The 22,971-nt window shown below is 40.0% G+C and overlaps 1 protein-coding gene across 1 annotated transcript in view; it reads right to left on the bottom strand.

Moving 5' to 3' along the window:
• Window positions 1-22,971, bottom strand: part of SLC35F4 (solute carrier family 35 member F4) — a gene marked incomplete at its 3' end in the record, with an annotated part of 283,820 nt that overhangs the window by 7,343 nt on the left and 253,506 nt on the right. The window contains exons 2-5 of the mRNA XM_079913412.1: window positions 19,756-19,941; window positions 14,999-15,296; window positions 10,049-10,268; window positions 731-856 (exon numbers count right to left, since the gene is read on the bottom strand). Of these exons, the coding sequence (XP_079769538.1) occupies window positions 731-856; window positions 10,049-10,268; window positions 14,999-15,296; window positions 19,756-19,941 (830 nt within the window). The remainder of the gene's footprint in view (window positions 1-730; window positions 857-10,048; window positions 10,269-14,998; window positions 15,297-19,755; window positions 19,942-22,971) is intronic.

Here is a 22,971-nt window from a genome sequence, read left to right as displayed (position 1 = left end):
AAAGTGGAACAGTTCTTTAGCTACATCCAGAAAGTTGGCTCTGAAAAGTGGAGCTTCTGTGAATAACCTTTTAGATCTGCTCTCTTAATCCTCACTTCTGAAGTCAGGGACAGTGACTCCGAATAGAGCTTTCACTGATGACAGGCCACCCCAGGGGAGAAAGAACTGTGAGTACAAACCCAGAGTATCCATCAGAGAGGAAAAGAGGCTCTTCATTTAGCTCGTAACACGGCACGGGGTTAATATGCAACAAACAGTAAACTCTCAAGGTATTTTTAATACCTCATGGTAGTTGAAATAATGACCTCAGTAGTTAATTAAAGAAACATAGGGGAGAAGTCTTCCTCGGCTCCTGCTATAACTGATGGATGATTTGGGAGGGTTCGGGGCACGGACCACGGGCTTTGGAGTTGACCAGTCCGAGTTTAAATCTTGGCTCTATCACTTCCTGGCTGGCTGATCTTGGACAAGTTACTTAATCTTTCAAAGTCTCAGTTTCCTCATCTGGAAAGTGGGGATAAGTACCTATGCCTCATAAAGGTGCATTAACACAGGTGAAAATTTCTAGCAAGTACCCAGCCTGTAGCAAGTACTCAATAATTGGTACTTGTTATTATTTAAACCATCTTTTTTTTTGCAAGTCAAGATTTTCTTTGTCCTTCCTTCTTTTATTACTTAAAAGTCTAAGCTGCGAATGACAGTTGAGTACATAAGGAAGTGCACAAAATACCTTATACAGTGCAGATGTCGAGGCCGAGCCCACTGCAAATGCTACTCCTATGATGGAATCAGCGTGGAAATTATCTGCATACGCCATCATGACGATGCCAGTGATTGCCATTATTGCGGCAACTATCTATCAAGTAGAATGCAAAGAGAAAAAAATTTTTAATTGATGTCTCCATACCCCAGAGAAGCAATTGAAGGCTTCGTGGGAGTTGCTACATGCTTCCTCAAACCCAATTACCTCTTGTACATCACTGTTTAAATGTAGGAAAGGTCAGTATTAGCAAGAAATCCATATGCTCATGAGACATCCAGGCAGAAAATATAGAAGCTGCTCACATTCTAATTAAGGGCTAGTAATTGTAGTTTAATTTTTAGATCAACTTCCTAGAGATTAATACCCATAGTGGTGAAATAAATTTAATAGGAAGTCACTTCTTAGCATTTTCATCTGTACTGTGTTCTTTTTCCTCAGACAATTCAGCATACATTTTAATCAGCTCCTTGGATCAATGCATGTTTCTGAACATCTCCACATAACCAGAACTTGATTATGGAGACATAATATTAATGCAGCTAGGAGGACACTTTTAGGCCAAAGTGAAAAAAGGAAAGAGAATAATCTTTCAGAGTGATTTATAAGGAGCGAGCTGAGTTTGCACTGTCACTTGGAATATCAAACGGAGGCTAGTTCTTCCTTTTGTTTACATGCAAATTAAGCCACAGAAAGATAATTTCATTCAGTTATTCTAGAGCATTAGCTGTATAAAGTGAAATATTAAGAATTTGATTGAAATCATAATGGTTGACTGTAAATTAATATGATCCTTGGTATATTCCAAACAGGAGTCCACTTCCTTTGTGAAATGCCGGTTGGCATCTCTTTAATTTACCTTGAACTGGTTCTACTGGAAAACATTTTAGAGCTACAATAAACAGTAAAATGACAACCCTGGAATAGGAAACACTATGTCATTTCCTTGTGAAATAGTCTCACTGACTTTAAAATCATGATGCAACTTTGTGGGAAATTTAAATATACCTGGTGATCGATTTTGTTAAGCTTCAGTTCTGAGGATTCGCAAGCAAATCAGTTCCTCTGTAGATAGTTTTCTCACATGTGGGATATTTTTTGACCCTTTGAAATATTATTAGTGAATTATTCATTACAACAAAATGTAGATCTTCAACATGCAACTGTAGACTTGCTGAAGGCCAGTGCAAAGTATGATAAGGAGGGCACATATAATTTAGATGCTGTTAAAGCATTTCTTTTGTTAATGACCACCCAAAGCAAGGGCACAGCTGGTTTCAGAGCCAGCTCCATACTAAAGCGTCTTTTATGAAAAGCAGCAGGAGTACTTGAGAACAGAAGCCGACTTGTCAGCAGTGAAAAACTGTCTTCATAAAGCGTTATCCAGGAGGCTGCTCGGTGTGTGGGGGGGTCATTGCTCTTGCTGACTGAGTATCACAGTCTCTAAACCTTCTAGCCATGTGTTCCAGTTAGACTATGCCTCAAACTATAGGGAATAGAATTTAATACAAATGCACACAATGTGAGGTGTCAAGGAAATTTTCCAAACAGGAAGTCATAGACTCATAAATAAACATGGTGAAGTGGTTACCTAGACCTGGGAATTCTGTGAGACTTATCATTTTCTTTGATTTGGGGATTTATAGTTCAGCCAGGGATTTGCAACATTTCTTTGGGCAATCTGATGTCAGAGAAATGAAAAGTTACATTAAACACTGGCATTTTCTGATCTGTTTTTGTGTTAATTAATGTTCATAGGTTAAAGTATTCATGTACACAGATTTCCCTCAAAATACTGAACTTGTAGGATAATAAATTTGAATTAATACTTGTTTTCTTTTTACCAAACATCAGATGTATTTTCTTAGTCAAAAAAATAGGTAGTGTCTTCAAGACAGGGGTAATAGAACACAGTGTTAATCCTAATGAAACTTTAACGTGATGTGCTGTTTAATATTTAAAATTATTAAAATTATTCTATAATATACAATATCTGGGTTTAAGCAATTGTGTATAATATATAATTCTTGGCTTAGGGAATTCTGAAAACAAACAGTCCATACAAAAAATTAAAAAAAAAGGGAAAAACCAAAAACACTGTCTGGAAAGTGTTGAACATTTAATACCATTATCCCCAGGATATGACCCGGTTGGGAACACTTTCTTTTCTGAGTCAGCCATTAGTAAAAATACATATGCACTGTATTTATTTCTATTATAAGTTTTCTCAAGATAGGAATTGGACGTGGACATAGATTACATAATTTTATAGCAATTCAGAATTATAGTCATGATGAGCGTCTTAAAGGTCTCCATTACATTTTATATTTAAGTGCTTGTGAAAATATTAGCTCAGACCACTTAAATTGTCATATCAATTATACCAATGTCTCTTTGAATTGCGGTCACGGAGAGAAGCATTTTTCACTTCAGGGGGCCAGACAGTGCTGTTAGTTAAGTTCCAAAAGCATGAAAATCTGAATACTTCCAATGTTAGAAAAATTCCTCTCTATGGTATGAACAGGTATTTTTAGGTTAATAATTTATAGGTTATATAGGTTACCTGGGGGGAAAAGAGAAATTATTTTCCACACTTCTATTTAAATTTCACAGCTATCTGATAGAACAAGTTCTCTATGGCCATGTTTAAAATTTTTTTTTCAGTATGTTTCTTATCTACACAGTTGGAACTGAGGGAAGGGAGCTCAGCTAATCTAGAAAATGCAGGGAAGTGTTGGGTTGGCAGGCTCATTTGGAGTGGTTGTTTGGATGATCTTAAAGTGGTTCTGCCTGGAACTATTGGTTCATTGCAGAGTAAATATTCTTGAGATTTCTGGAGAATATGTAACCCAAGCACAGGTCTGAGTCATGTGCGTTTTCAGAAGTAATCAATCGTTAAGGAAGGATTGCTAGTCTGTCTTCTCAACAAAAAAAGTACAAAATGATTCTTCTTGTGCTCAGGATGCTGGAAATGTACCTGCAGGAAGCCAGCGCTTTAAGTACCGTGTCAGAAGGGCTCACGTGTGACATCCACATGCTGACAAACACAGCAATGCTTCTGAGCACATTGGCGTCCACGTGAGGGACTCCTCTGCCGATGGTGCCACGTCATGGTGCCACCTGCTTGGCTTCAGAAAAACATGGCTCTTCTCACAACCTACTCCAGTTGCAGCCCCATAACCAACCAGAGGTGTCTAAATAAGATGGAGACCCACCACAACCGTTACTTGAATCTGACCTGGGTGAAAATGTTGGTAACCATAGTGATCGTAAAGCGGCCGATGCCTCATTTCTAACCTTCTAAACCTCTGGGTTCTCTCGCATCATGGTGTGCCCACCTGGGGTGAATACCCTGAGGAAGAGGATTTATTTAGCCCATTATCTTTGCGTGCTCCTTGAGCGACATCACCACCCGAGCCAACTACCTTCCTCTGTGGGCTCACTTCCCTCCCAGAGTCTCTGCGTCAACTCTCAGGGCCAATCAGAGGGGGACCATGAGGGGGACCTGTTCTTAGAGCCCAAAGAGGGCTTTAACAGTAAACATCTGGTGATCTCACTGAAATGTATACTACCTGTGGCCCTGCCTGAAAGCAAGGTTTCTTTCCCATCCCAAAGAATTAGTTTGTATAGATGAAACCTAGAGAAATAGCTGGCTTTTGGCTGATTTTTGTTTTATCTTCATTGTTTTCCTCTTTTGACTCAGGGCCTCAAAACCCAAAAGGGTCCGGCCCTGCTCTGGATCTCCAGGACGGTTTATGAGCCTCATTACAGTCACTGTGTTTCCCACTGACGAATGATTTCCAGAACTATCATTCGCATAACAATATCAGCTCTTTTAGGATTCAGGGTATTGAGATGAACCTTTAACTGCTTCTCTTTCTAACTGTAACCCAAACATCTTTCCTTAATTTGCCGTGTGGTTAACCCTGTTTCTGGAGCTGGGTGGAGCAGGTAGGAGCTTCCCCGGCTTTCAATGGACCTTGAATCCCAAGCCTACATCAGGCTCTGAAATGGGGGGCCTCAAAGCTATACTGCTGGCCAGACTGCACTCAAGTTCAAGACTCAAGGTTAGCAGCTGAAGGTGGGATACACATTCATAGTCTGGCCAATGAGACCTGCACTGATGATCATCCTTCTTCCCTCTGAGTGTATTTGGATAGAGTCCATTTTCAGGGAACCATGGCTACACAGAATCCTTAAATTTGTCCACATGTTACGTTTAAGCTTCCATAAAGAAGAGCCATCTGTTTTACTCAGAGCCACTGAAATTAGACAAGAGTTGACGTGTGAGAAATGAAAGAGGTGGGCAGTCCGCAGCTGTCCGGATTCTCTGTGTGTGTGTGTGTGTGTGTGTGTGTGAGGGGGAGGTGGGTGGGTCCCTGGGTCGGGGCAGGTCAAGCCTGAGACTCAAACTAAGATTCCCATCCTCCACCCCACTGCCACACACATACACATCTGTTTTTATATGAAAAAAAACCCATCTGAAAACGATCCCAAAGGAAGACCAGGATGGAAGAGAAGGAAAGAAATCCCGGAAGGAAAGACTCCAGAGTACGTGTGGAAGGTAGAGGAGACCTATTGACTGCACCTTGTTGACAGGGGTTATGGGTTCCTTGAGGGCATAAAATCGGAGAGCCTTCCCAACTCAGCTTTCCCCTCCCTGTATTCGTGAAGCATTCTCCTGCCAAGAGGAGGATGAAAGGGGAAGAGCCCCACTACCCATCCTCTACTGCCTCCAGAGGGAAGCATGAAGGTTCTAGACAGAGCAGTCTGCACTTCCCAGGAATGAAGAGTTAACTGCAGAAATGCCAATCAGAGGCAAGATGGAAACAAGATTGTCTTGAATCTTATCTAAATATGTAATATCGGCACAAATCAGTAGCAGCTCAGCTCCAGGGTCCTGATTGATTTAGAGTGCCCTGGAGCCCAATTTGAATTCAGAGAAGAGCAGTTTAAGCAATGAAAGATTCCATTTAACTGTCATACCCCAGTCAGTTCTTGGCGGATGGAGGAAAGTCTACAAAAGTTTGGGAAACTAAACACATAAGGACCCAATTATACCTAGAAAATAGGTGGCTACCAAGCTGAAGGGGGACACAAATTCATTTCCTCAATCTGCTATAAAAGTTGGGGTCTGCTGAACCATTCATCGCCCACCAATTTTCTTCACATGTTCAAGGAAATTTGAAAATGAATGAACATTTTCAATTAATAATATAAAAATAAGGGGGGACAAGATCTGAAAGAAAGGGTGTTAATTTTCTAGTCTGACATTTACTTTTCATTGGAGTGAAATGGATGCCAGTGATAGAGAAGAAAACCTGAAGCAGTGGCTCATTTTTTTTTTTTTTGAGGAGAACCTTTTTTTATTGATATTTTGTGATCAATATCAATGTCATTGATATTCAGTGATATTCTTGTTCTGATGAATTTAAGAATGCTAGCTAAACAAAACAGGATCTTGGAGATGGGAAAAACACCCATCTTCAATGCTGCAAGAGCTGGATTCTCACTTAGCAACATTTTTGCAATTAAAAAGAAAGGTCTTTTAAAGAAGTTTACTAATTTCCACATGATTATCATACATCAGCTGTAAGCAACTACTTATGAGTTTTTTTAACACACCAAAACTCACCAGCAAACTGGCTGAAAGAATTTCATAATAGAAAACTAAATGTATGGCAGACTACCGTTCCATCTGTGATTCAATCAAAATTCCAAGGAAACTAAATATTAACAAGTTATTCAAAACATATAATTAGTTTTTATGTGAGCATTGCTAATGCTGGCCAACTGGTGCTCCAGATAAACCCGTATTTACTGATATTATAATTTAAAGCATCCTTTATTCGGTTCATCGTGTCATTTTGACGTGAAAAATAGAAGTAGGGGGGCTTCCCTGGTGGCGCAGTGGTTGAGAGTCCGCCTGCTCATGCAGGGGACGCGGGTTCGTGCCCCGGTCTGGGAAGATCCCACATGCCGCGGAGCGGCTGGGCCCGTGAGCCATGGCCGCTGGGCCTGCGCGTCCGGAGCCTGTGCTCGGCGACGGGAGAGGCCGCAACGGTGAGAGGCCCGCGTACCGCAAAAAAAAAAAAAGAAGTAGGGGAGGCCATATGTTTTATCTTAAGGGTGATAATTCTTGGGGTCATGCAAATGAGAATCATAATCCCCAAACTATCTTTTTCTGAGCTACTGAAGACTTAGAATGAGTCAGAAATATACATTTTGATTTGATGACTGAAAGCAACCCTTTAACTATTAAAAAAAAAAGAGTAGTCCAAGTGGGGTGGCATCTACAGGCTGTGTCCTATTTATGGGTGTAGGCAATAAGAGCTGCATTTATGTTGTCAGTATTGTATTTGTCCTCCTCTAATTTCTCAAATGACCTAATTATACATGTTCTCAATATGTCTCAGAAGGAAAAGAACTGCTGATGTGGTCAAAAGGCAAAATGCTGAATATGTTTCAGTGCTTCTTATATTCCGTGGCCTGATTATGGGCATTATTAAAATTACACCTTGACATTCTTCTAGAACATGGCATTAAACACTTCCTAATGTTTCACAGTGAGAAGTAAAGCACTTCCTGTCATTTAAAAAGAAAAATACCTGACTTCTCCCAGCATGCCTGACATTAATACTTACTATTTTGTCATTATGATGTCTTAATTTACGTATTTACTTGTTAACAACTACTTGTTGGCTACTCAACAATTCTTCTATCAGGTCTTATTACTTACAGATGCTGTATTAGTTTCCTGAGGCTGCTGTAACAAATTACCACAAACTTGGTTACTAAAAAGAGCAGAAATCTATTCTCTCATAGTTCTGGAGGCCAGAAGTTCAAAATTGGGCAGGGCCACGCTCCCAACAGCAACTCTGGGAGAGAATAATATTACATTCCTGCCTCTTCCAGGTTCTGGCGGCTGCCCTGGCTTTCCTGGGCTTGTGGCTGCATCACTCCAACCTCTATCTCTGTGGTCACATTGCCTTCTCCTCTTCTGTGTGTCTTTCTTGTGTGTGTCTTTTATAAGGATACTTGTTATTGGATTTAGGAGCCACCCAGATCAACCAGGATGATCTCCTCTTTGCAAAATCCTTAAGTTAATTATGTCTGCAAAGACTATTTTTCCAAGTAAGGTCAGATTCACAGGTTCTGGGGATTAGAGTGTGGACACCTTATTGGGGGCCACCATTAAACCCACCACAGATGCAAATTTTAAGATAGAAATGCTTTGTAGCTTCTAGGCAGATTTCCTAAATCTGCCATTTAAATGTTACACAGCTGAGCTTTTCCCCCTAACAGTCCTCAAATAAACATCAAGCTTCTTTTGATATGACCCCTTGCATAAGTAAGTTCCATGGTTAAATGCATTCATTCACTCTAATACAATTGATTTGCTCACTGGTAAACCTAATAGTGAACATATCTATTTCCTTTTGGTATTCACATGACACTGAAAGAGCAGAAAAGCCCCTAAATCTCCTTTCTTGCCCTCTCTTCTGACAAGGCCCTCCAAATACTCATGGGTGATCCAACGTGGTAGTAGATAGACAAGAGAAAGATCTTGTAAGCATGAGTTCATTCACTATATCCTTAAATATATAGAGTCCCTACTTTGTCCCTTGTATCATTCTAGGTGTTAGAGATAGAGGTAGAACTAGTTTCATGGGCATATGACTTGTGCAGATGCAGTGGGCTCCCTGATGTTGCCATGTTGAAACTATTCACAATTTTTTTTTTTTGCGGTACGTGGGCCTCTCACTGTTGTGGCCTCTCCCATTGCGGAGCACAGGCTCCGGACGCGCAGGCTCAGCGGCCATGGCTCATGGGTCCAGCTGCTCCACGGCATGTGGGATCCTCCCGGACCTGGGCACGAACCCGTGTCCCCTGCATTGGCAGGCGGACTCTCAACCACTGCACCACCAGGGAAGCCCTATTCACAATTTTTTTCAACAGGAGGCCTGCATTTTCACTTTTCACTGGGGCCCACAAATTATGTAGCCCAAGCTGAATGGATCAGTGAGCAATGTAAAGAAGGTTCTTGTTCTCAAGTACTTGTCAGGGCACGTGATGGTGGACAGACAGTACCAATGCTCCATGTGTGAAAACATGATGCTAAGCCCTTTGGGTGTGAAATCTAAGATTAGCTATGGAGAATGAGTATGGGACCACATCTGGTATAGTTTAATGGTATCATGGACTGATTCAGTTTCTTGTGTTGTCTTCTGCTGTAGCTTTTCACTTGTTCATGTCAAGTTTCAGTTCTGAATTTCTGAGCAGCATTTCCCAAGATACAACCAGAATTAGCTAATTAGCTATTAAGATGAAGTTTTCAGGATGATACCTGTCACAAACTCTCTCTAATATAAACATGAATTTCAGCATTTAGCAGGGCAAGGACCCTGGAATCATTGCAACAAGAGCAATATTTTGATAGCAAAACGTGTTTCAAATCCATTCTTGGACATCTCTTTCGGAGAACAATAATTGTGTGATGTTTATCTTCTGGAAGAAGGCTATTCGTTTGGACTTCCTTTCAAAGAACTGTTTACTCAATATTTTCATCATGGTGGCGTACCAGATTATATGAATGAGGTCTGGCTCCTTACATCTGCGTGGTTTTCCATCAATCTAACAAAGATCAGGCATACAAAAAAAAATTTTATTTTTAAATCCATGTTACCTGTGAAAGGGATGAACTCAGAACTGAAGTGGCTGGTGGAAGTTTAATGCAGTTCAATTAAGGATTTGTACCCCAAAGTACGAGTTATTGCTTTTAGTTCCATATCTAGTTAGTCACACTAGATATATAGTCACTTTTAACAGCATCGTGCCATTATTGGTCACTTTAATTACTGTTTGGTAACCTTATCTACTTCCACCAATATTAAATCCATCTCTGGGGGGAAGAGACATGAGGGAGTTGTCCCAACATATGTTGATTGGAAAAAAAGCAAATCATAATCTTTACTGTGGCTAATTTTCTCAGACCCTTCTTTCCCGAGGACAGAAGGAGTTGATCACACCATTAATTCTAAGAAAAGAACTTCTTTTCCCTGAGTGCCTCCTGTTGAAATCAGCTGACTGATTCCAATGGAAACAATCTCTTTATCGTCTCATGATGTTGTAACTGCCTGGGCGTCCTAACGCAACTTCAAATTTCAATCTGTACTCAGAACCAATGGGAAAAGTTTTGCAGAAACTCCACAAAACAAAGCAGCTCTCCTGATACCAAGGATCTATGATTAAATGCGGCCTTACGCATTGAATCAAGTGTGCCATTACCCTCACTCCCATGAACCTGTCTTTCAGCACGATCCACGACAGCAAGAAGACAAAGGCTTTGTTACAACAGAACAGAGCAGAGACATCTGTGGCTGTCAGCTTCTTTAAAGCCAGTAAATACAGGTAATTAGTCAAAGTCCATAGAATAGAAAAGGGAGCAGTTCTTTTAAGAAAGAGCTTCAATGTCAGACCATCTTCACCAAAAATTCGACTGCATTCCCTAGAGAAGAAATAGAGGTTAATAGTCAGGTATTAATTTTAACACATCTTGTGTAGACTAACTCTTGATAGCCATTTTTACCCAAGAGCACAAACCCTGAAGACCCATCATTCATCTGTGGAACCTACTGAACCCAGTTCTGCCACCTACGGGCTGTGAGTGCAAAGGGTTCCATGGAGGAGTCCACATCTCCCCAGGCACAGAGCTAAGCCTTTCCTACCCATTCTCTGGAGATTCCTGGGGGTAGCCATTCTGCTGTTGCCAAACATTCTCAGAGAAGCCCGGAGAAATCCAGAAATGAATGGTTGCTGGAATTGCTAGCTATTCGAAGAGACAGATGATTCTTTCCCAGTGGACGAATACAACAGGGTCAAGATGGTTCGTACTGTTTGAATAGGCTACAGACCACATGCAGCCTCATGTATCATGTGTAGGCGTGCACAGCTTGGGATTTTATTATTCCCAAAACTTTATGCCTTTTTCTGACATATCTGCCCAATGGACAAATTTCTTTTTCCTCTAGCATTTTTAAGGCAGAAAAAAAAATGAAGGAAGCATCTGTGATAACCCCCAAATGGTAAAATAAATAAATAAAATTCAGGTTGCATTTATGTACAGACACCTGGCCATTCTGGAGGAATTGTCTGAATTCATTGTGTAAAAATAGTCATTTCAGTTAAATCTTTGATTTGCTTGGTTTCTGACTAAATTGATTATTTAGCCCAAAGGATTGTTTTAATCAAAATGTTGACGCTAGCGATACATATAGGCAACATCAAAAGTGATAGAATAGCAGTGCCTTTTTGATTATGGACTGAAAACAGGCTCTGAAAATTCAGCTTTATTTTTTTCACTCAGTTGTACGTGAACATTCAAGCGTTCATTGGGCAACTATCTTGTGCCAGGCGTTGTATTTTCAAGAGTAGTATAAATATTCTGTTTAAAGCAACAAGTTATTCATATTTGCACATTTATAATGTTTATAAATCTATTTAAATGGCTCTATGTAATACTAGTTTCTGGTTTCTCTTCTAGCTCTTTCTGAAGAGAAATAATTATGCCTCAAAGTATTGCAAAGCAAAGTAATCTCCAGCCAGTGTTTGCCTCCCATGTATGAAGCAATGTACTCCATAGGAGGACCACATGGGGGGAGGGCGTGACAAAGTGGTGAGGCTCCAAGCACAGGGATACGGCTTTCAAAATCAAGCCTCATAGTAAACGTTGCTTCCAAGCAGCTGAGAACACAGGGAATCATAGGCCAGTGATTCTGGGAAGGTTAAAAATGCATTTTGAACACATAGACAGTCATGTGGTGACTTTACTTTCATGTGGCAGACAACCAACATGGAAAGACTTTTGTAAAATGGAAATGGGATTCCCAAAGGTAAATTTTAACTTGAAGGAGACAAAACATCAATGAAGGGACTAAATAAGCCAGAGGCAAAGCCTTTTGCAAAGTAAACAGAAATTACACGTGCTCACACACACAGGTAAATGGATGGGCTCTCTGTTTTGTTTTATTGACGTGTAGTTGATTTACATTATTATAAAATGGATGGCCTGTTTTGTATTACTGAAGTGTAGTTGATTTACAGTATTATAAAATGGATGGCCTTTCTAAAGCCCTACCTTTGAGATCCTCAAATCAGAGTTACACACAGAGCAAGCAGCAGTTTTCGTAGAGCAACTGGGCACACATTTTGTGTGCTGTACTTACAAAGGGATTTGCTCTGTGAGGAAGTCTGCCAGGGAGAGCTGGAGTGGAGAGTCGTGGGTTTATCCTGACATCTATAACTGCTAAATGTCCTTTAAAATACACGTTTATTAAGAACCACAACAAATCCATTTCTGATTACAGTATTTCTTTTCTTATCACTGGTCTTAGCCAGTGATGGTTCTTCCTTCCCAGAGCCCACCATCATGCTGGGTAGAGTGCTCTCCAGCAAAGACTTTGGATTCAGGAGAGGGAACACCCTGCCCCATGGGGAAGCCAGTGGAGGCACATGGATGGGGAGAGTCCCCCAGGCAAAGGGCTGCTGCCCGGCAGAGGCTCTTGGCCTGGCTCATCCTGACCCCCAGGTATTGGCTTCCTCCTTGTTACCCTTTCTTCTTCCCTTCTCGTCTCACTGCCAACCTTCTCCCCACTTGTCACTGCTGTTACAAGAATTAATAAAAATGCTCTCCATTCAAACGCCAGTTCACCTGGGTAAAACCTTTTGCCATTTAGGCAGTAAGTGCTGGGAAATGTGATTTTCTTTTTTTTTTAAAAAGATGGATTTCTGTGGAGAAGGAAATAACAATAGTAGGTCTCTCCTTGGGATGATGAGATCAGAATTTCTAGACAAGAGGCATTGACAGGAGGCAAAACTTGGAAAGAAGCTTAGAAGTCGGGGGACACTAATATCGTAACTATGCTCATCATTGTTCCAGCAGCTACTAGTTATGGAACCCTTTCTGTATGTACATCTTAAGCACATTTCATAGCTTCCTGACACATGGCAAATTTATCTTTGGCTCTAGTTTCATGCTTTCTAGAGATTTTTTCCCTTAAGAAATTACCCTTTGATACCCTTTTGATATACCATCAAAACTATGGTATATAATTTTTTTCTTCTTAAATTTCAAATTCACCTGAGGCAACTGAATTCTCTGGATAGTATATAAATGGAATGATTGACATATCAAAAACTACTTCCAAATGAACAATCCTTACCACCTAGATTTGATACCTTACTGAAAATTCTTTTGATGGTAGTGATAAGAAAAAGACTGGAAATGCTTTCATAGCATTCAAGAGAAAAGGAGGAAATAGGTATAGGGTCTGGCGCTATGGGACAAATCCTGTTTTCAGGCTTATATACTATATTTTCCCCTTGTTCTGCCACGAGAGCTTCAGGGGGTGCCTTCTTGGCAGATGGTGTTAACGAGTCTACAGGGAAAAAAGATCAAGGATCTCAGCATTTTCTGGCAATGTTTACCTCTCACGTGGAGGGGTTTTCACAATGTTTTCTGCTAGACAATAAAAGCTCTTTGATTCAGTTTCAGAAATGCGCAACTTCACACTAGGCACTGACAGGAGGAGGTGTCTTGTCAACTTACAGGTCTCACTAAATTCAGAGTTAGTTCAACATGAGAGATGCGGTGAAGATGAGACTCATTCCCCAAACAACACTCCTGTCAGCAGGAGCCTCTCGTAAATGTATTCTCTTCAATAAAACAGACTTGGCTTGCTTTGAGGTGTTCTGAGGTATTACTTCCCAGACTAAACTTGTGCTGTTTTTATCAGCACGTGTGTCTAAACCATAGGAACACGTGCTATGGGTAAATGGAGGTATTTTCAAACAGGGAGAATTTTATTCTGATAATCATGTCCCTTGCAATCATGTATTAAATATTGTTATTAATAAAGATCTTATGCCCAGCATCATGTCTACTTTGATGGGAAGAAATAGAAAGTATTTTTAGCAATCCCAAACAGGTATAAGGCTTTTTTCTTTCCTCCAAACCAGAAAACATTTATCATTCTTGAATTGGTTTTTGTTTCTTTAATGATAGCTGAACGTTCATGGACACACGTGGAAAATCAGCTCACAGGGTGACTTCAATACTCCCGGGCACTTCCAAGCTGGTGATAAATTGGAAGTTGAAGATTAAAGCCTTCACAGTGTCTTAAGTTTTCAAGGACAGTCTTATAATGCATCGATGGTAACAGTCACTCCTTCCTTTCATTAGGTAAAAGGGCAAGAAAGAAAGGTTATTTTGGCTCCTGCAATACAAATTTATTGTCATTTTGCTGAGGAGCAGTAAGTGGGTGAAGAAAACTGTCACTCTCCCACTGCCATCTGCTGAGGTCAAGACTGCTGTTTTCTCTTGGCGATCAGAGTGACCGTCCTGGAAGTTATTCCTTAGTTCTGGCTTTTCCTTTCAAGAAGCTGTCTGTTAGCACAGGACTTTGACCCAAACACTGCTTTTGCCTTCCTTGAGTGCTGTGCAGGGCTGGATGACATGTCTGCCAGCTTCCTGATCTCCCCAAGATGGGGCTGCAGAAGTCAGGTTTAGCTCCGAGCAACCACTAGAACCACGGTGCTATCAAGTTCATGGCTAGCAAACCAACAGACAAGGCTCTCTGTGCTCCTAGCCAGCAAAGAACAGCATCTTTTAAACCGTCCCGAGGCCAAACTTCCCTTTACCTGAGACCAAGTCATTTCATCTGCTATAATACCACTGTGTCCAGAATACTGAGCAAATGTTTCTGTAATAATCTTATGAATACAGTTTGTTGTTTTTTTTTTTTTTTTTCTGGGCTCGAGATCTTGGGTTGTTCTTTTAAAACGTGGCTAGAGATAAATTGATCTGAATTAAAATCTGGGTTCCATTATTTATAAGTGTGTGACCGTGGACAAGTCCCTGAATCTCTCCAAACCTATTACCTCTTGTGTTAAAACGGGGATAACTAACAGCGTCTTAAAACGTGGCTGTTACCACCAATGATGGTGAATAAGCTAAGATACACAAAAGCACCAGCACAGGGCCTGGCATGTTGTAGACACTTAATAATTTTGGGGGTGGTACCGATTCTGTTTCCTCGTGTTAATATGTTTACTACCGACCTTAGATCCTGCCTCTCCACACTCCTCAACTCAACTCATATTCCAAAGAGATGAAATTACGCATATTTGCATGAAATTATTTCAAACCATCTCCTACTGGCCATTTAACATGAAACCTACCTGAATTTTTTCATTGGAGATTGCTTTTCTTGAGCAGTGGCCAGATGACCAGAGTAATAGACTGGGAAAAACATAATGTTCCAGTTTGTTGAAAACCAAGTCATGAAAAATGGACAGTAGAAGTTCTTATAAGTAATTTTTACAATCTGTGTGGTTCCAATCCAAGACGATGACACTGACAGGATGATCAAAAGTCCCCAGATGGCCTTCAGAACCATAGACGTACAGGATAGGCAGCGAGCCTTGATTCTGTTTCCCTGGCTGCTATCCTCAGGATGAGTCTGTGTTCCATCATCCCCTGCAAACAGGAAAGGAATACAAATGTGTGGAAATCAAGTTATAAACAGCAATCAAAAAGGCAGACAGTAGAATCACCAGTGTTCTGTTTTTTTCTCCTGCTGTCATTTGAAGAGACAGATAACTCTAGCTCATTTTCTGTCTGGAATCTGGAGTCTCTGCTCTGTAAGGTACAGTGTGTATCTGGACCCCTATCCAGGCTATGACGATGCTCATGGACTTGGTGGATGCTCTCTGTTCCTGGGTGTACCCTCCCCACTTCCTTGTGAGAGCATTACACATTTCAGCTCCAAAGGCCTTGGCCTTGGCCACGTAACCTGCTTTGTCTAATCAAACGTAAACAGATGTGTGGTATGCCACCTCTCAGCAGAAGCTTCAAGAGGCATCACAGGGTCCCACTACCTCTCTAGCTCTTCCTTTCTGCCACTAGAATGGAGAATCCCAAAAAGAAGCTGCTCTTTGGGTCTATGTGGGAGAATGAGCAGAACCCTGTGTCTGCTGACGTGAAATGTGAACAAGAAATAAGTATTTGTTGTTATATTCCACTGAGTTGCTTTTTTTTTTTTTTTTTTAACTGCAGCAAAGATGACTATTAAGTTGAAAAGGATGTGTCCCCAAAACAGAGCAAGTCTGGACTGCACAAAATTACCTTCCATCTCGGAGCAAATTACGACTTAATATGTTTCTGGGAGCACAGTGAGTTCTGCTTTGTATTTTTACATTTACTAAGAAAATTTAGTAGCATTTTTTCACACTAAAATAGTCAAAGCTCTCTGAAAGTGACAGTCATTAAGGCCTTCTCCCCTGATAGAGAAAACAAGTTCAACACAATGAATTTATGTACCTATCAGGAAATTTAATGGGAGCAGTGGTCACCCTGAGTCCCCAGATAGTAGAATCCTGGGGGAAAGGAGGCAGAATTGTCTGCAAGATTCTGTTGTGTCTCCAGGGACCTCCTTTAAGCGTAAGGCTTATCCTGGGGTTAAGAAAGTGGTGCAGCCCACAGATAGCAAGTGAGAGTGGATGGTTTCTCACTTTTCCTCTCCAGAACCTGCTGGCTCTCCTGCTGAATGTGTGTGCACTGCTTAATGACCCAGGTGGGACTGCCCCACTGGGGTAAAGCTTTCATCCAGCTAAGGCTTCCTGATATAATTATTTGGGGAAAGTGGGTAGCAAGATTTGAAAGTGAATTCTTCACTGCAGAATATAAACCAAGTAAGGATGAACACAGCAATTACTACATGACTTCCAAGTCTCATAAACAGAGTTCTCAGAGCCTAGGCCTCCAGAAGATGAAAACTGGTATTCTCTTATTTATTTATTCAACAAAGTCCTATGGAGACTACCAGGAGTTAGACAGTCGGGTTCCAGGGGTTCAAACAAGAAAGACTTGAGCTCGTAATCTAGACAAAGGCCAGAGAACACATCTAATACAGTATGATAAGGGCCAAGTATGGCAGATACAAGGCCACATGGAAGCAGAGGAGAAGCACTTGTTAAGAGGAGATGGGCATAATGATTAGGAGAAGCTCCCATGATGCAGTGACATTGAGATGAGTCAGTAAGTATGTTAGCCAGCTCCCTCGGCTGTGTACAGACTATACTTCATAACAGTTCTGCAAATTCCCTCTAGGACCATGTGGCTTACACAGAGAGTAAAGGGAAAAAACAAAAATATATAAGAGGGTGGAATAAGAGACTCTAGTGTTGGAAGGCTGGGAAGGGAACACGAGCCTACCCAATTAAGTAGGTATTATTCCCATTTTACAGATGAAAAAACTGAGAGTTGTATTAAAGGTTGTTCAAGGTTGAGCCTAAGACAGTATGACTCCAAGGTCTAAACTTTTTATTCTGAATATTGATTCTGTCTAGGTTTCAGGCTTGAGCTCCCCGTTTAAGCACTGGAAGTTTCAGAAATGGTTTGGAGAAAAAGTTCTGTTTCCTGGCAGGAATGGCAGTCTTGCATGAGGTTTGATAGAAGTGATATTAAGAGAAAGGTGTACTCTACTACACTTCAGATCACATTATTCTCAGGGAATAGCTTATAAAGGAGGAATGATTCTACAAAGATTTTAAGTATCCCTTTGAGTTGATATCTGCCTTCACGGTCACCTTCTTTGAAGATTGCATCTGTACCACCGTCAGAGCATGGAGAACATTTTTGATGACACCAACAGTCACCTAAATCCCCACCTAGTATTGACTCATTCTTTCTTCTGCTAACTAAATTGAATTGTTGACAATTCTTTTACTATCCACAGATACCATAGAAAGATTGGCTCTCCAGAGTTCTTTTATTTTTCTGACCATTTTAAGCATGATTTTCTAGAGTCCTGCTTAGATTTATTGTTTTGTATATATCATTAAAATTGATTTACCAGGAATTCCATCCGCTTCTATGAACCTTGATTGGAGTCATACAAATTGATGGTAGAGGCCACTGGAATTTGGAAACATGAGTGAAAGTCCTAGTCCTGCCATTGGATGGCCCTGAGTATATGTTTAGTTTCATCTTAGGTTCTCTGTCAAACAGCGATAATATGTATCTCATGGGCTTCATTTTGAGGTTAAGTACCATAACGTTCATGAAAGAATGGTGAGCTGCTCTTCAGATTATTCTCCTTTTTTCTTTTCTTTTTGGTGTCTAGGAATATCCCCAAATGTCTTCTGAATCATTACAGAAAGAGTAAATCATGCCCCACGTGGTGTTTAGCGGTACAGTTTTTAAGATTTGTAATCTGTATATGATAGGTAGGGCAAATTTATTAACCATATTTAGTTCACTGGAACATACTGTTCTGAAGATAACTGGGATGATAAGAATATTACTGTAACTTATTAAAGCCAATTAAAACTTTCTGAAGATTTAAGATGTGATTTTCTTCACTTTTAAAAAAAGAGTTTTAGCCTTGGGGTCCATAGTTGCTGAGATTCCATTTTAAAATATTGTCGTTTTTTGAAAAAATCTTTTCTCGTATAAAACCTCTTATCAGATAAGTAGGACCCTATAAGAGGCTTTCACACTTCTTCTATACCTTTGTTTACCTGAGTCCCCTGAATTACCATTTCTCTTCTGTTTTGTTTTTTTTTTTTTTTTTTTGTTGCGGTACACGGGCCTCTCACTCTTGCGGCCTCTCCCATTGCGGAGCACAGGCTCCGGACGCGCAGGCTCAGCGGCCATGGCTCACGGGTTCAGCTGCTCCGCGGCATGTGGGATCTTCCAGGACCGGAGCACGAACCCGTGTCCCCTGCATTGGCAGGCGGACTCCCAACCACTGCGTTACCAGGGAAGCCCTCTCTTCTGTTTATTTTTTAAAGCTAGTGTTCTCAAAGTTTGAGGGTTTTTTTTTCAGGTTTTTTTTCACTACCCACTTATTTTGAATAGAGTATTTTGTTGTTTTTGCGTTGTCACTATTGATTTTAAGGATGCAAGAGATTTTAATATGTTGCTGGCCAAGCTGAAGAATAAATGGAGAAGGAGAGATTGAAAATGTAGGTGGAAGAGATGGAGAGAAGGTGATCATGGATGCAGAAGGAGTCAACATCAGAATGGTAGCAAACACAAAAATCAAAGGTGGTCCCCACAATGCTGGTAATTAGCAAAGTAGCAAACAGGAGAACAGAGACACTTCGAGGCAGAGAGGAAAACATCTCTTAGCACACAATTGTTTTAGTCTTTTCAGGAAAGTAGAAGTGTGGTCATATGATGAGAGCAAGTGAGTGTGGACTCAGAGCTTGAGAGCATCTCTGGGGAAGGCAGTACGATGTCCGCCACCAAAATGTAACAGTATTGGGCAGCAGCCTAATGGACCCAGCTGCATTTTAAAATGATAAGTTTGCTGGGAAACCCATGGATATATTAAGGTAATTTATCTAGCAATTCCAGTAACCAAGTAACCCAGGAGTTGGTAAGTGGTCAGGCAGACGTGAGGAAATGCCAAAGGTCTTGATTTAATAGTAAATGCTGATCAGGGAGACAAGTGAAGTGAAGGAGGTGTAACATTGGGAAAACTAGAAGAGCTCCAAGGACTGGCAGTCCTGATAAAGACAAGATCAGAGTCTGTGATTTTTTTGGTACTTTTATTCTTCTCAGAATGGGTACAGTGTGCTAATACTAAATCCCAGGATTGAGGTAAAAGATGCTGGCTTTTCACATCTTGAAGATGAGAAAACTAGTTCCCTTATAAACTTCATTAGAAGTCACTGTTTAACCATATGTTAAACCCTCCAATTATAGGTTTTGGTATTATTTCTCTGCTACACTGTACACCGTACATCATTAATGGATTATATCTGCACATTTCCTTTCTTCCTTCTCCTCCCACTTGATAAACTTTCCCCACATGCACTCCTGAGAGTCCATGTAACATCTCTACATTCTGTGCCAATGGTGAGATCTTTCATTGCTGGCTAGAAGCTTACCAAACGTACTGTTATTTAAGAGGAGGTTACCCGCATACCTGATCTGTTTGGCCTCTCGGCTCTGTGTCCACAAACTCCAGAGGATCCTCGACTCTGAAGTTCAAGAATAGGAGCAGAAGATTCTTCGGTGACAGACAGAGGGGACAGTTGTCTGCTGATGCTACTGTGTGAACTGGGGCAGTTGGCTCCCGGTTTACATCGAGTAACTGATGATCTGGAGGTACCTGGGAAGAAAGAGTTCATACCAGTTTGAGAATTTCCTGAAGGAAAACAGATTTTTAAATGCCTTGGCAGTAAAATATATGGAACATTCATTGAGTTCATTTCTAATTTTAAAAAAGGGGGTCCTAAAAAGAGAATGCTATGTTGGCAAGGTCTGTGTCCCTAAGACAAAGGGTCTTTTTAGATAAATCCATTAACTGGAAATGAACATTAGAAAATGGTGTTTGGGTTGACATATCTGTTCTGAATTAGAACTGTTATCACAGTCAAGTAGTTTACCTCAAGGAAAGCAAAGTGATGATATGCTGCTTCCTCCCTTTTCTTCGTAAGGCTGACTGTTGAATTCCTAACTGGTAAGACTGCCAACAGGGTCTCCTATTAAATCCACTATACACTTTTCCATTAGATTGATCACTAAAATCCAACTTGGTTGTGTCTCTCTGCTCTGGCTAGGACTTCCAATATGTTGAATAAAAGTACTGAGAGTGGAATGCTTTCAGCTTTTTCACTGTTGAGAATGATGTTAGCTGTGGGTTTGTCATATATGCCCTTTATTATGTTGAGGTAAGTTCCCTCTATGCCTACTTTCTGGAGAGTTTTTATCATAAACGGGTGTTGAATTTTGTTGGAAGCTTCTGCATCTATTGAGATGATCATATGGTTTTTATCCTTCAATTTGTTAATATGGTGTATCACATTGATTGATTTGCAGATATTGAAAAACCCTTGCATCCCTGGGATAAATCCCACTTGATCATGGTGTATTATCCTTTTGATGTGTTGTTGGATTTGGTTTGCTAATATTTTGTTGAGGACTTTTGCATCTACGTTTTTGCATCTGTGATATTGGCCTGCGGTTTTCTTTTCTTGTTGTATCTTTGTCTGGCTTTGGTATCAGGGTGATGCTGACATCACAGAATGAGTTTGGAAGTATTCCTGCCTCTGCAAATTTTTTTGAATAATTTAAGAAAGATAGGTGTTAATTATTCTCTAAATGTTTGGTAGAATTCGCCTGTGAAGCCACCTGGTCCTGGACTTTTGTTTACTGGGAGATTTTTTTTTTATTACTGATTCAATTTCATTACTGGTAATTAGTCTGTTTATATTTTCTATTTCTTCTTGGTTTAGACTTGGGAGATTGTACATAATTACGAATTTCTTCTAGGTTTTCCATTTTATTTGCATATAGTTGCTCATAGCAGCTATGATCCTTTGTATTTCTGCCGTGTCCGTCGTAACTTCTCCTTTTTCATTTCTGAGTTTATTGATTTGGACCCTCTCTTTTTCTTGATGAGTCTGGCTAAAGCTTTATCAATTTTGTTTATCTTTTCAAAGAAATAGCTCTTAGTTTCATTGATCTTTTCACGTTTTTTAGCCTTTATTTCATTTATTTCTGCTCTGATCTTTATGATTTATTTCCTTCTACTAAGGGGTTTTGTTTGTTCTTTGCTTTCTAGCTCCTTTAGGCATAAAATTAGATCGTTTATTCGAAATGTTTTCTTTTCCTGAGGTAAGCTTGTATAGCTATAAACTTTTTTCTTAGAACTTCTTTTGCCGAGTCCCATAGATTTTGAGTCATTGTGTTTTTGTTTCATTTGTCTCCAGGTGTTTTTTTATTTCCTATTTGATCTCTTTAGTGATCATTGGTTGTTTAGTAGCATATTGTTTACCTCTACATGTCAGTGTTTTTTGCAGTTTTTTTCTTGTAGTTGAATTCGAGTCTCATAGTGTTGTTGTTAGAAAAGATGGTGATATAATTTCAATTTTCTTAAATATACCAAGGCTTGATTCTGTGGCCTAGCATGTGATCTATCCTGGAGAATGTTCCATGTGCACTTGACAAGAATGTGTATTCTGCTGCTTTTGGACGAATGTTCTCTCTATATATGTATCTGTTAATTTCATCTGGTCTAATGTGTCACTTCAGGCCAGTGTTTCCTTGTTGATTTTCTGTCTGAATGATCTGTCCATTGATGTAAGTGGGGTGTTAAAGTCCCCTATTAGTATTATGTTATTGTTGATTTGTCCATTTATGTCTGTTAATATTTGTTTTTATGTATTTAGGTGCCCCTATGTTGGGTGCATGTATATTTACAATTGTTATATCTTATTAGATTGATCCCTTGATCATTATGTAGTGTCTTTTTTTGTCTCTTGTAACAGTCTCTACTTTAACTCTATTTTAACTCTGTTTTGTCTGATAAAAGTATTGCTACCCTGGCTTTCTTTTGATTTCCATTGGTATGGAATACCTTTTTCCATCTCTCACTTTCAATCTGTTTATGTCTTTGGATATGAAATGAGTTTCTTGTAGGTCTTGGTTTTGGATCCATTCAGCCACTGTATGTCTTTTTTTTTTTTTTAATAATACTTTTTAAAATTGAAATATTGCTGATTTACAGTTTGTGCCAATCTCTGCTGTACAGCAAAGTGACTCAGTTATACACATATATACATTCTTTTTTTAAAAATATTCTTTTCCATTATGGTTTACCCCAGGAGACTGGATATAGTTCCCTGTGCTATACAGTAGGACCTTGTTGTTTGTCCATTCTAAATGCAATAGCCTGTAATAGTTTGCATCTACCAACTCCAAACTCCCAGTCCATCCCTCTCCCCCTCCGCTTGGCAACCACAAGTCTGACCTCTGCCTGTGAGTCTGTTTCTGTTTTGTAGATAGGTTCATTTGTGTCACATTTTAGATTCTGCATATAAGTGATATCATATGGTATTTCTTTTTCTCTTTCTGACTTACTTTACTTAGTATGATAACCTCTAGTCACGTCCATGTTGCTGCAAATGGCATTATTTTGTTCTTTTTTTATGGCTGAGTAGTATCCCATTGTATATATGTACCACTTCTTCTTTATCTATTCAGCTGTAGATGGACATTTAAGTTGTCTCCAAGTTTTGGCTATTGTGAATAATGCTGCTAGAAACACAGAGGTGAATATATCTTGTTGAATTATAGTTTTGTCCAGTTATATGCCCAGGAATGAGATTGCTGGATCATATGGTAGTTCTATTTTTGG

The sequence above is a fragment of the Stenella coeruleoalba genome (genome assembly GCF_951394435.1).
Source record: "Stenella coeruleoalba genome assembly, chromosome: 2".
In the NCBI taxonomy this organism is placed as follows: Eukaryota; Metazoa; Chordata; class Mammalia; order Artiodactyla; family Delphinidae; genus Stenella; species Stenella coeruleoalba.
The sequence above is the reverse complement of the archived record's forward strand: the minus strand, read 5'-3'. Positions and strand labels throughout refer to the sequence as shown.